Here is a 12,126-nt window from a genome sequence, read left to right as displayed (position 1 = left end):
AACAGGGAATTGTAAGCCTGAATAAAGCCTGAATAAATTAAGAACAATAGTCACTGACGACTAATTCTTATCTTGTAATAGATAACCCTGTAATTGCTCCGTGATGACTGATAACAATATAAAGATAATGTAACTATTGTCGGATAAGAAGCTCAAGAGTCCTATTGTCGGCTAAGAAGATCAAGAGTCCTATTTTCGGCTAAGAAGATCAAGAATCCTATTGTCGGCTAAGAAGATTATGAGTCCTATTGTCGGCTAAGAAGATTATGAGTCATATTGTTGGCTAAGAAGATTATGAGTCCTATTGTCGGCTAAGAAGATCAAGAGTCCTATTGTCGGCTAAGAAGATGAAGAGTCATACTGTCGGCTAAGAAGATCAAGAGTCCTATTGTCGGCTAAGAAGATCAAGAATCTTATTGTTGGCAAAGAAGATTATAAGTCCTATTGTCGGCTAAGAAGATTATGAGTCTTATTGTCGGCTAAGAAGATTATGAGCCCTATTGTCGGCTAAGAAGATTATGAGTCCTATTGTTGGCTAAGAAGATCAAAAGTCCTACTGTCGGCTAAGAAGATCAAGAGTCCTTTTGTCGGCTAAGAAGATCAAGAGTCCTACTGTCGGCTAAGAAGATCAAGAGTCCATTTGTCGGCTAAGAAGAATAAGAGTCCTATTGTCGGCTAAGAAGATGAAGAGTCCTATTGTCGGCTAAGAAGATCAAGAATCCTTTTGTCGGTTAATAAGATCAAGAGTCCTTTTGTCGGCTAAGAAGATCAAGAGCCCTTTTGTCGGGTAAGAAGATCAAGAGTCCTATTGTCGGCTAAGAAGATCAAGCGCAGCTCCAAGGGCCCAGCTGGTTTCATGTCCATTGATCTTTTTGTAAATACCAATCGGAGTACTGAAACAAAAATATATCTTACATTTATGAGTGGAAAATTATATACAGAAAGACCCACAAAACTGTGGAATAGCCGGACAACATTGTTGTCTTGTGTGTATTAGATGCTGTTATAGAGATAATAATTTTACAGTAGCTTTAAAATCTTAACGCTTCTTAAGTCGTCTTGTATGGGTCCCACTGTATCAATTATTATTTCGCTTTTTGTCATTTTTCAAGAGAAATTAAAATTTCACAACCTTTTATTAAAATAGTCTGAAACCAGATAAAATCCATGCGTCGTTATCATATTTATTATTTTATCAATAGACAATTGACAAGATTAATCACTGAATGCAGTTGAAGCGAACTTGAACTTTGTATTGTATTGTACTTTGTAAAGGGGCGGTATGACAAGTTACTCTAATTCATACTTGATCAGACAAAGCTTTTAAGAATACTGTTGTGAATCGAACATGCTACTATTTTCATTGAAGGGTGACTTAAAATTACATGTACAGTCCCTTTAAACTCACCTGTCTTTGATTCCGTAAGTTGAGAGGAGTGCGTATATAAAGGTAAGATCGATGCATTGAAATGAAGCCTCCAGGTCTGTGCACCATCTCTCACCAGCCTTAATATTTGTTATACAGTGAGAACCAGAAAACTGTGTAATAGGAGGACGGAGTTCAGACTCAAGTTATCACTTTAAATAGTCCAATGAGCACGAGACGCAACAATTGTGCAATGTAAACAGACCAATTTCACTTTAGTATAGATTTAATAAGTGTCTACTGTCTGGTAAAACAATTTGCTTTGCAACAGGATCAAATATATAAACGTATTGCTATTAAGTCGTCTTCCTATTTCAGAGTTTCCTGGTTATCACTGTAGAATTCCAGTTTAATTATCTACAGGGTGTCTCAAAAACATGACAATTGAGAAAGAATTTGAAGATTGTATTTTATCTTCGATTTCAAGTAATTTGGAAAGCATTTAAAAGGAAGACCAGAGTCCGAGTTTAATGAATTTGAATCGCGTCTTAAATCCGCCAAAAACCGGTTTCAATTGAGCGCCAACTTAATTCTTGAAACATTGAATATCATTTTAAGTGGAACCAACCATATTTGAGACGCGTATCAAATTTAGGCCGCGACTCAAACTCTTTAAATTCGGCCTCTGATATTTGAAATACCAGGATTTCGGGTAGATTATTATTTCAAGAATAAAAGTTGACAGATTAATGCCAAAGATCAAAGACGATCTTCAAATCGGCTAAACAGTCATGTTCAGTGGGACACACTGTACAACAGGATCCACAGAACTCATGTTTAGTGGGACACACTGTACATCAGGATCCACAGAACTCATCTCGAGGGGTACTTTGCAAAGAATGAGTCCTAATAATCTAACTCCTTCCTTGGAATTGTATATTTATCTGAATCCATTGAAACATAATCATTATTTATTGAATTAATAAAATACTATTTGACCTGTCTATACTGAGCTAATGTGAGCTGACCCCCTGAGCTCGGAATAAGGTTTGAATCTACAGCTCTGTCATAGAAGTATGAAAAGGCAACAATACTACGAGCTTCCAACTCTGAAGGACTATGAATGTTCTAAACAAATCAAATTCTAATTTTCTATAAAAACCTGCAAAAAAAAGTACCAAATCAAGTTTTTTTTTGTTTTATAATAGATATATTTTTAGTATTTATTTTCAAACACATGCGAAAATTTTTTATGAGCCAATTAAAAATATAATGTTTAATAATTTTGTTCTGATCGGTATTTGTTAAAACTATTCATATTGAAATTTCAACTGAATATACATTCATTGTGTATTTACAAGTCGATACTTAGTCAGCAGCCAAGCACTCAAATAATCAAAATGATTTCAGAAATGCATTAATTGAACTTATAAATACATATTGATTCAGCAAAAGTAGCAATGTATTCTGTAGGCTTTGACATCTACCATTAGCAAAGGTTGTGAACCCATTCTTGTTGACTGTAGTAGACTTTGAAATCTACCATTAGCATCGGGTTTGAACCCATACACGTTGTTGACTGTAGTAGACTTTGACATCTACCATTAGCAAAGGGTGTGAACCCATTCTTGTTGACTGTGGTAGACTTTGAAATCTACCATTAGCATGGGGCTTGAACCCATACTCGTTGTTGACTGTAGTAGACTTTTACATCTACCATTAGCAAAGGGTTTGAACCCATTCTTGTTGACTAGTAGACTTTGACATCTACCATTAGCAAAGGGTGTAAACCCATTCTTGATGACTGTAGTAAACTTTGACATCCACCATTAGGAAAGGGTGTGAACCGTTTCTTGTTGACTGTAGTAGACTTGACATTCACCATTAGCAAAGGGTGTGAACCCATTCTTGTTGACTGTAGTAGACTTTGACATCTACCATTAGCAAAAGTTGTGAAACCATACTCATTGACAGTATAAACATGTGTTGGGACATTTCATAGAAATATCATATATATGATATTTCAAAGGCGGGATATTTCTTAGATTGGCTTTTCATATATCTATGACATTTCATGACATTTCAAACGCAGGACATTTTACAGACGAAACATTTTATAGATATGACATTTTATAGATAAGACATTTCATAAATAGCACATTTTATAGACGAAACATTTTATAGATATGACATTTTTTAGATGGGACCCAGGGACATACATGAGAAATTTCATAGATGGGTCATTTAAATAAGGAATTTTCATTGTATAGTTCATATAAACCCGTCTTTAATTAATTGACAATTAGTCTTTAAACACAAGCTTAGATCAGATGAGTAAAAGTTGTTTATTAAATTGTTGAAAGATCTCAAAATGACGAAAAAACGTCTAAAATTAGTTCTGAATAATCTTATTTGGTTACCTTAGAACTTAAAACTGAGCTAACAAGCTGGTGACAAGTATTGAAATCAGCGCCATTGTGCGGTAAAATACTGAACTCTTCACCATGGAACGACCAGCTCTCAGCCTACAATGACAATAATGAAATTTGCGCCACTATGCGGTAAAATACTGAACTCTATTACAACTATTTTTCTAAATTTCAAACAAACCATTTTTACATGTTTATTAATCAGAACTATTCTTAATTTCAGAATTAGTTTTGTTTAATTATTAAATAACGACAACAAAAAATAAAGAAAAAATTATACATTAATCTGAATAGATGGTTAGGAACATGTTTCTCAAAAGAAATTCATCAATAAATTAATGCTAAAATCGATTTTTTCGTTTTCATTATTATATTGAATTTCTTATTTTCTTTGAATTTATTCGCAGATTTCTTCCAATTCTTCAAATGTCGTCTTTTCAATAATAATTATAGAAAATCTGCGAAAATCTTTGAGAATAATGAGAAAATAGAATCTAATAATTGAACAAGATTACTTATTTTCGATGATAAGATTAAATTTAATTTTATCAACATGTTCCTATACATGACGTCTGTAGTTTATTGAAGAACTTTTTTACATTTCATGTCGTCGTTATTTAATAATAATAAAAAACTAATTCTGAAAACGTATCCACCCCCAAAGTAAGAGTTTTGAACGTCGAATTTGCGCTTAAACTCAGGATTTACAGATCCTTAAAAAGTTAAATATGTCTCAAATGAATCCGAAAGAAGTTTTCCAAAACACTCCCTTTAAAATCTATTTTCAATCCTATGTTAAAAATTTGAGAAAATTTTTAACTGTACTTAAAAATTAAGGCAGATTAAAATTAACATCCTAATACTTTCAAGCTGGTCTGTGTGGACATAGAATTAATGACATCTAAGACAGATAATAATTCTCTAATACCGCTCATAGACAAATAAAAACTGCACCTAAATATTTTCATCTAATTATGGTTTATTCTTCAATACAATTCTAACATTTCATTTCTAATCGTCATTCTTTCAATAAAATAAAATAAAAATCAAATTAAATTTTACCTTTTTAAAGCAAGGATTGACATATTCCCCATTCTGAGTCCGAGCCGCCTTAATAATTCAAATATTCTTTATTGTTTCAAATGAGAAGATCAGAGTCACAAAAGTGGATGTTTATGTGAACACATTTTATATTTTTCTTGGACACTGCAGTTAAAATACTGGCTCTGGTAAACAACATTTATATATATTATTATATATCTCGATATCCAATGTTGGCACTTTAAAATCTTATCCATTAATAAAAGTTACGCCTGCCGGATATTAATTTAAGTGGTAGGTCTCCATTAGATAGAGATCAATACTTAATCCCGAGATTTACAAAACAATAGTTCTGACAACAGAAAATATTCGAAAGCTTTTCTTTTACTGACCCCAAGAAAATTTTTAAAAATTGCTCATCTAGCAATCAATATTTTACCTGAAGTATTGCTTTCCTAGCAGCCATTAAACCAAGTCCCAAATAGCTGAGAAAAAATTATTTACAAATTTAGAGATCATAAATTGTACACTGATTTAAGATTTAAGTGCCTTTCGTTTACTCGGTAAATTTCATAATCACAAATTAATCTTTTATAATCATTGGTAATCTAGAAAGGTCATCTCCTATTGGAAGAAAACTGAATTGGTGATTTTTGAAAAAAAAAATTTATTGAATATTTCTTTCTAAGAAAAATGGACTAAAATTCAAAACATTTAAAGCACTTTGAACCAGGGTTTATTAAAAATAAGAAAATGTTTTATAACGTCTGAAAATAATCAGTTCTTCCGATTTATTTTAAAGCTCCTCTTGAGATAAAATAAGTGAAGGATCTATGGCATGACATAGCAAATACAAAGAGTGCAAATAAAATTGCTTGCAACAAACAAGTTTACGCATGAAATCAATAAAAACATCACCATTTGCACGGAATTTGTTTTGTGCTTTCATTTTGCTTTACAGTACGGTAGTACAAATGAAGAAAAAATAGAAAATGTATTATTATTATTATTATTATTATTTATTCTCTATATTTTTTTTAGCACTTTTCACTCTTCGATTAAAGATTATTTAACCTGTGTGTATAAATTGAAGTTTCTACTCCAGAAATATCCTTAATGTGAAGAAACTGTTCCGGTGTTTCCTAAAATACGCAAATTATGGAAAAAATACTAAACCTTTTTCTTCAATCATCAGCCTTGTTATCCACACGGCGCTGGGGTAAGGCTATTGTGATAATTGAGATTTGTGGTCAGTGATTGGCAATAAAATAACTTGGTTTGTTTATTTTAAAGATTTTTAAGGGTTTTGGACTTGTAAAGGCGCCACAGCACAAAATACTGTTCCAAAAATATAAGGCTACAACATTTCAAAACCATATTCTGTACACAAGTTTACTTATATTAAACTATGTCTTTTTATCACAAGAATAAACATAAGGAAAATCCAACCAAAAAAACGATAGTATTAACCAAAGCTAGACCTGGTATCAACCAAAGCTATATGTGAATTTGTACCTGTAAAGTTGACACATGAACTGGAAGAAATGATATTTGTGTTGATCCACCACCAAGATCAAGTGCAACTGCAGAGTCTCCTAAGTACAAGGATTAGATATGTGTGCTGCAGCTACTGCAGGACTAGGAAACGTTCGGTTAAAAAAGGCGCGGTTTTAAAAGTTAACGAACGACAAAAACGTTAATTTCAAAATCGTTAGCCATTCAGAAGATAAAAGAGAGATTATTATGCGTTTAGATGTTTTGAATGTTATATTTCCCAACTGAGGTGATATTTTCACATTAATTAATATTTAAAAAATATACAAATATTTTTATGCCTTGTCTGTTTTTGTCAAGTAATCGTCAAAATGGCTGTGGCAACTCACATTAACCCAAGGGGGAGGGTTAGGGCTGCTTGTATAATAATAAATGTTGCTTTAAAATAATTTCAATTTAAAATTGTTTAAAAATACACCAATAACATGAAAGAAAATTTGCGAACTTTTATTGTTCTTATTTTCAACCGTTCAAGAGGCTTACAGGAAGATCAGCATACAAAGCAAGATAACTACCAAAAACTCCTGACCTGGCTCTCCCAGCTTGTCGAGCAGGAAGTTGACCGTCACCCAACCAAATATTCCTTCCTCTAAATCTGACATGATTTCAACTCCAGGGTCACCAGAAACTATTTTAAATCCTAAAAAAATACCAATTTTAGTATAATGTATGTTTGGCTTGTCCGTCTGTTCATTAATTTGTTTGTTAGTATCCAATAAACGCCAAATCGGTAGAAATTCCGGCAGTCAATTTTCAGCTTCATCCTTAATCAGACAAAGGTTTAAAGGTTACCGATGTGAATCGAACCAACCTATACAAAGTGAGGGGTACTTTAAGTTACGTCTACAGTCCCTTTAAGATGTCCCGCCCTAGATGTACCTGAGTTGAGAAGAGTAGATTTGACTGTGTTTAGAAGAGTTTTTGCCTTCTCTGCTGGTAGTAATCTAAGCCCAGCTGTAGCCTGATATATACAAATAAGAACATAAAGTCAACAAAAAAACGAATTCCGGAAGTACTTTCATAAAAAATTATTAAAATAACATATTCGAAATTAGATGAACCATTCCTTTATTTAACCCAGAATTAAATTTTGATTGAAAGTTATAATTAACGACGTTTTTAAATTCGAAAAATGACTATTTTTCAATGATTTAAGTTTTTATTAACATTTCTCAACAAAAAAAGTCATATATCTCCCTTTATATTAGCAATAGAAATCGGCTTTTTAAACAAAATATAAATCATACTTAAAACATCTGCTGTTTTTGCTCTGAAGGATAAAAAATAATATTTTGTACTTCCGAAATATTTCATAACAATTTGATTTTCAAGAAATTGTTGACGACAAGTCCAAATTCAAGTTTTCCACGAAGCTTCTATTCTCATTATACAAAACATTATTCTATTCCCATTATACAAAACATTATAAAAACATTATTCTATTCCCATTATACAAAACATTATAAAAACATTATTCTATTCCCATTATACAAAACATTATAAAAACATTATTCTATTCCCATTATACAAAACATTATAAAAACATTATTCTATTCCCATTATACAAAACATTTTAAAAACATTATTCTATTCCCATTATACAAAACATTTTAAAAACATTATTCTATTCCCATTATACAAAACATTATAAAAAAGGAAACATTTATTAACTCCTTGCCTTTAATGATATTGGTGTTTCTGCCCAGTGACTTTCAGGTATTCGACCTTAAACGTTTTAGAATAGTTTTTAATTTAATTTTTTTTTAAAGAAAATGTTTTAAAATTTAAAGAATTCATTTTGAAAAAAAAGTTTTTTACTTGGGGCAACTAGAGAAATGTACAATTTAACAAAAATATCATAATTTGTCAACTATAATCCTACCTTTTGCAATCTGAATAAGTTGAAGAATAGTTTCTCCTCCCTTGTCTGGGGAGTCTGCAAAGGATGATAGACCTGGCTTAACTTCGTGCCACAACTCATCGTGAAGAACTAAAATATTAAAACTAGCTGAGGAACCCAGCTTTGCCTGGACACTAGGCTTACCCCAAAAAAGTCAACACACACAAATTAGAACTTTAAAACAATACTAACAATATTCCTGTAGTTTAAACGAGTTCACAATCATAATTTGAGGCGAATTGATCCAGGGGTTTATGAAATATGATCGAACATACAAACATAGATTATTACCGATTTGCCTCAAATTTTGTAATGGAAACAGTTAGAAACGCGGAAATGTTCTTAGTTTAGTTAAAATATTTCAGGATGAGATAGGTAGATTTTTATATTAAAGGTTTCGGTTCCAGGTATAGCTGGGTTCCTTAGCTAGGTATAATAGTTAAATAAATATAGATAATGATAGTTTTTTTTCTGAGAGGGAACCAAACATGGAACCCTCGACTACCATGAATAGAATAGAATAATAAACCCATGACAAAATGAATGCCATTTTAACTCGAATTTACAATATGTTGTAAGCTTCGTCTTGGATATCTTAAAAATAATCTTTTTAATAAAAGCACAAAAAAATCACAGCTAAAATAGGAGAAATGTGCGAAAAGCGCCAATTTTTTAAGGAGTATTTTTGCCAATCATCATTTTTGTAATAAAAAATTATTTTTCTGGAATTAACTTCCTCTTTTTATTTTCCGTCAAAGCATATAAATTCAGTCCTCAAAATACATTTATTCCTCCATCCAATATTTTAATGTCTCAAAAATTCTTATTTAAAAAATGCAAAATAACTATACTGAACTCTCCAGTAATAGCTGATTTATAAATTTTAAAATATTAACCAAACTCTCCAGTAACAGCTGATTTATAAATTATAAGATATTAACCAAACTCTCCAGTAACAGTTGATTTATAAAATATAAATACTTACCTAACTCTCCAGTAACAGCTGATTTATAAATATAAGATATTAACCTAACTCTCCAGTAATAGCTGATTTATAGATATAAGATATTAACCAAACTCTCCAGTAACAGTTGATTTATAAAATATAAATATTTACCTAACTCTCCAGTAACAGCTGATTTATAAATTATAAGATATTAACCAAACTCTCCAGTAATAGCTGATTTATAAATTATAAGATATTAACCTAACTCTCCAGTAACAGCTAAAATATAAATTATAACATATTTACCTAACTCTCCAGTAAGAGTTGATTTATATAATGTAAAATATTTCCCTAACTCTCCAGTAAGAGCTGATTTATATAATGTAAAATATTTGCCTAACTCTCCAGTAACAGCCGATTTATAAAATATAAAATATTTACCTAACTCTCGAGTAACAGCTGATATATAAAATGCAAGATATTAACCTAACTCTCCAGTAACAGCTGATTTTAAAATGTAAGATATTTACCTAACTTTCCAGTAAGAGCTGATTTATAAAATGTAAAATATTTACCTAACTCTCCAGTAACAGCTGATTTATAAAATGTAAAATATTTACCTAACTCTCCAGTAACAGCTGATTTTAAAATGTAAGATATTTACCTAACTCTCCAGTAACAGCTGATTTATAAAATGTAAAATATTTACCTAACTCTCCAGTAACAGCTGATTTATAAAATGTAAAATATTTACCTAACTCTCCAGTAACAGCTGATTTATAAATGTAAAATATTTACCTAACTCTCCAGTAACAGCTGATTTATAAAATGAAAATGCCAGAACTCTTGACCCTGTACTTCCTAGGAAACAACACCCCATCATCAAAATAAAGATTTTAAATGACATCGATGTATCAAAAATCTAATTTTTTTTCTTTAAAGTTATTTTAAAAATCTGCTAATGTAAATGTTCTTCATAATTCAAACTTCTGAAATTCTATTTTAGAAATTTAATGTAAAATTTAAAATCTGAACCTGCGTCTATTATAACTGCATGTTTTTTTTCCATCAACTCATAGGAGTTCAGATTAGTCTCAACATGTCTCAAAATTTGTCTAGAAAACAATAGTGTTCAATTAGTTTACGAAAGCTGAAAATAAGAATAAATCTTTAAGGGGTGTTAAATCAAGTTGTTTACCCCAATTAAATATTACAATGGATAAAAAATTAATAGTTTTAATTTATAAAATTTGAATTGACATATGCTTATCAAAATTGTATTGTTTTAAAATGTAAATATTTAGAGCCAGTGAGAAAAAGAACTTAATTAGATGAATAAAGAAAATGATAACTCTCCTAATACTCTAATTTTCTAATTCTTATATCTTTTCAATCTGTTTTCGTAGACCTTCAATATTTTAAACGATGAATTCAAATATTGTATTATCAAAGGTTTAAACCTCAAGGGTGTATATTTTTAAGAATTATTTTGTTGATCCGGGGAAAGAAAAAAAATTTGACATTAAACGACAAGTTATTTCATTCTTTTTGATACTTTTTATCCCAAAATTAATTTATTTTCCTTAATTCAGAAAAAAAACACCTTAACGTGAATAACTTCTGGGAGAGGGAAGGGGGAAGAGAAAAATAATTTTTCTAGAAAAATACACCCCTGTTCTGACATTAGATTGCAAAGATAACGAGTTTCTTCATAAATTTGGCATTTAACTTGAAAACATATTAAACTGTTTATCACCTATTAATTGTATGTTTGGGGAATACAAATATATAAAGAGATAAGATCCCTAGCCCAGCAACTAAATATACTAGAAGGGATCCACCTTCTCCTTTAGTCCTAAACACATATTATAAAAATTAAACCTCTTTAAACTTATTTCATAGATAAATATATTCTTTAAATCTAAAAAAGAATTATGAAAAAAACCTTTTCTGTGTATGATGTGAACTACTGCTCTCTTGAACTATATTTTTACGTCTCCTAAGTGTATCATCCATATTATTTCTAAAATAAGTTTTTATTGTAATTATGTAAAAATATTTTTTATTTTATTCTTAACTGTTTTCACCTTAATTGTACCTCAAACAGATTTTGGTTATTTCAGACTACATTCCACTAAAAAAAACTGCACGTAGGAGCTCATAGTGCTATATAGGAGCTGAGACATGTAATTGTTAAACTTACGGTATTATGTATTAAAGGGGCACAGGAAATGCCATTTGGTGAATTTTCTAAAATTCAAAATGTGGAATATACCGAAACTTAAATGTCATAAAAAGAAACCACAGTTATAGATAGTATTAAAATTTCAAAACTATATATAACGTCAACACAATATATTATTCTAGGTTTTCAGGGCGCTTCGCATCCATCTTCTATTTCAATTCTGAGCATTAGTATATATAGAGTATAACAAAAACAAAAAAGGTCGTGGGTTTAAATAAAAAATTTCGTGGGGTCCAAAAATCGTTCTCTAAGACAGACCCCATAAACCTTCCCCATGGTGCCATGCGTGGTCCCACACAAAATTTGTTCCCGATCGGTTCAACCGTTTTGAAGTTCATTTAATACTAACAAACAGAGAGAAAACAAGAAAAGTATGTTTACAATAATAAAATGAACTATGGTAAAGGAAACTGAAACGTAAACGTATCGTACGTGTAACGTAGTGTGTAAAAATTAATTGGGTCTGTCCTAGTGAACGATTTTTTCTCTAAGAATATACCAATTAATTAAAATAAAATCTAATCAGTAACGCGAATAAAATACATCGGTAATTAGTGCCACCGCGACAGATTACCGTGAACTCATACTGTGTAAGTTGATGTTTACCTAAAGTGTACACTTGTTAACCGCTGTGTACTCAACGAA

At 30.8% G+C, this 12,126-nt stretch overlaps 1 protein-coding gene across 3 annotated transcripts; it reads right to left on the bottom strand.

The window, feature by feature from the left end:
• Window positions 1–365: 365 nt before the first annotated feature.
• On the bottom strand, window positions 366–11,412 carry LOC111701448 (ectonucleoside triphosphate diphosphohydrolase 5). Of its 3 annotated transcripts, XM_023472737.1 has the most exons (18): window positions 11,324–11,412; window positions 11,182–11,259; window positions 10,993–11,091; window positions 10,272–10,351; window positions 10,067–10,097; window positions 9,901–9,932; window positions 8,273–8,380; window positions 8,069–8,115; window positions 7,270–7,351; window positions 6,920–7,030; window positions 6,352–6,431; window positions 5,911–5,978; window positions 5,276–5,321; window positions 4,858–4,905; window positions 3,787–3,891; window positions 2,366–2,494; window positions 1,409–1,506; window positions 366–893 (listed from the first exon to the last, which is right to left on the bottom strand). In XM_023472737.1, exons 2-18 carry the CDS (start codon window positions 11,250–11,252, stop codon window positions 806–808), a joined length of 1,323 nt encoding a protein of 440 aa, XP_023328505.1. In that variant the 5' UTR covers window positions 11,253–11,259; window positions 11,324–11,412; the 3' UTR covers window positions 366–805. The 3 variants fall into 3 exon arrangements, with proteins under 3 accessions (XP_023328505.1, XP_023328504.1, XP_023328506.1); XM_023472736.1 differs by lacking the exon at window positions 9,901–9,932 and having other exon boundaries at window positions 10,035–10,097; XM_023472738.1 differs by lacking the exons at window positions 9,901–9,932; window positions 11,182–11,259; window positions 11,324–11,412 and having other exon boundaries at window positions 10,035–10,097; window positions 10,272–10,329; window positions 10,993–11,082.
• Window positions 11,413–12,126: the final 714 nt, after the last annotated feature.

The sequence above is a fragment of the Eurytemora carolleeae genome, unplaced genomic scaffold (assembly GCF_000591075.1).
Source record: "Eurytemora carolleeae unplaced genomic scaffold, Eaff_2.0 scaffold361, whole genome shotgun sequence".
In the NCBI taxonomy this organism is placed as follows: Eukaryota; Metazoa; Arthropoda; class Copepoda; order Calanoida; family Temoridae; genus Eurytemora; species Eurytemora carolleeae.
This window is presented reverse-complemented; position numbering and strand designations above follow the sequence as displayed.

What these genes read in the sequence shown, in the direction of transcription:
- LOC111701448 (XM_023472736.1), bottom strand. Translation starts at nt 11,252, where the DNA reads ATGGATGATACACTTAGGAGACGTAAAAATATAGTTCAAGAGAGCAGT. An exon ending in ACTTATTCAGATTGCAAAAG is followed by an intron (nt 8,116 to 8,272) that starts GTAGGATTATAG and finishes AAAACGTTTAAG; the next exon opens with GTCGAATACCTGAAAGTCAC. An exon ending in AAACACCAATATCATTAAAG is followed by an intron (nt 7,352 to 8,068) that starts GCAAGGAGTTAA and finishes TGTATATATCAG; the next exon opens with GCTACAGCTGGGCTTAGATT.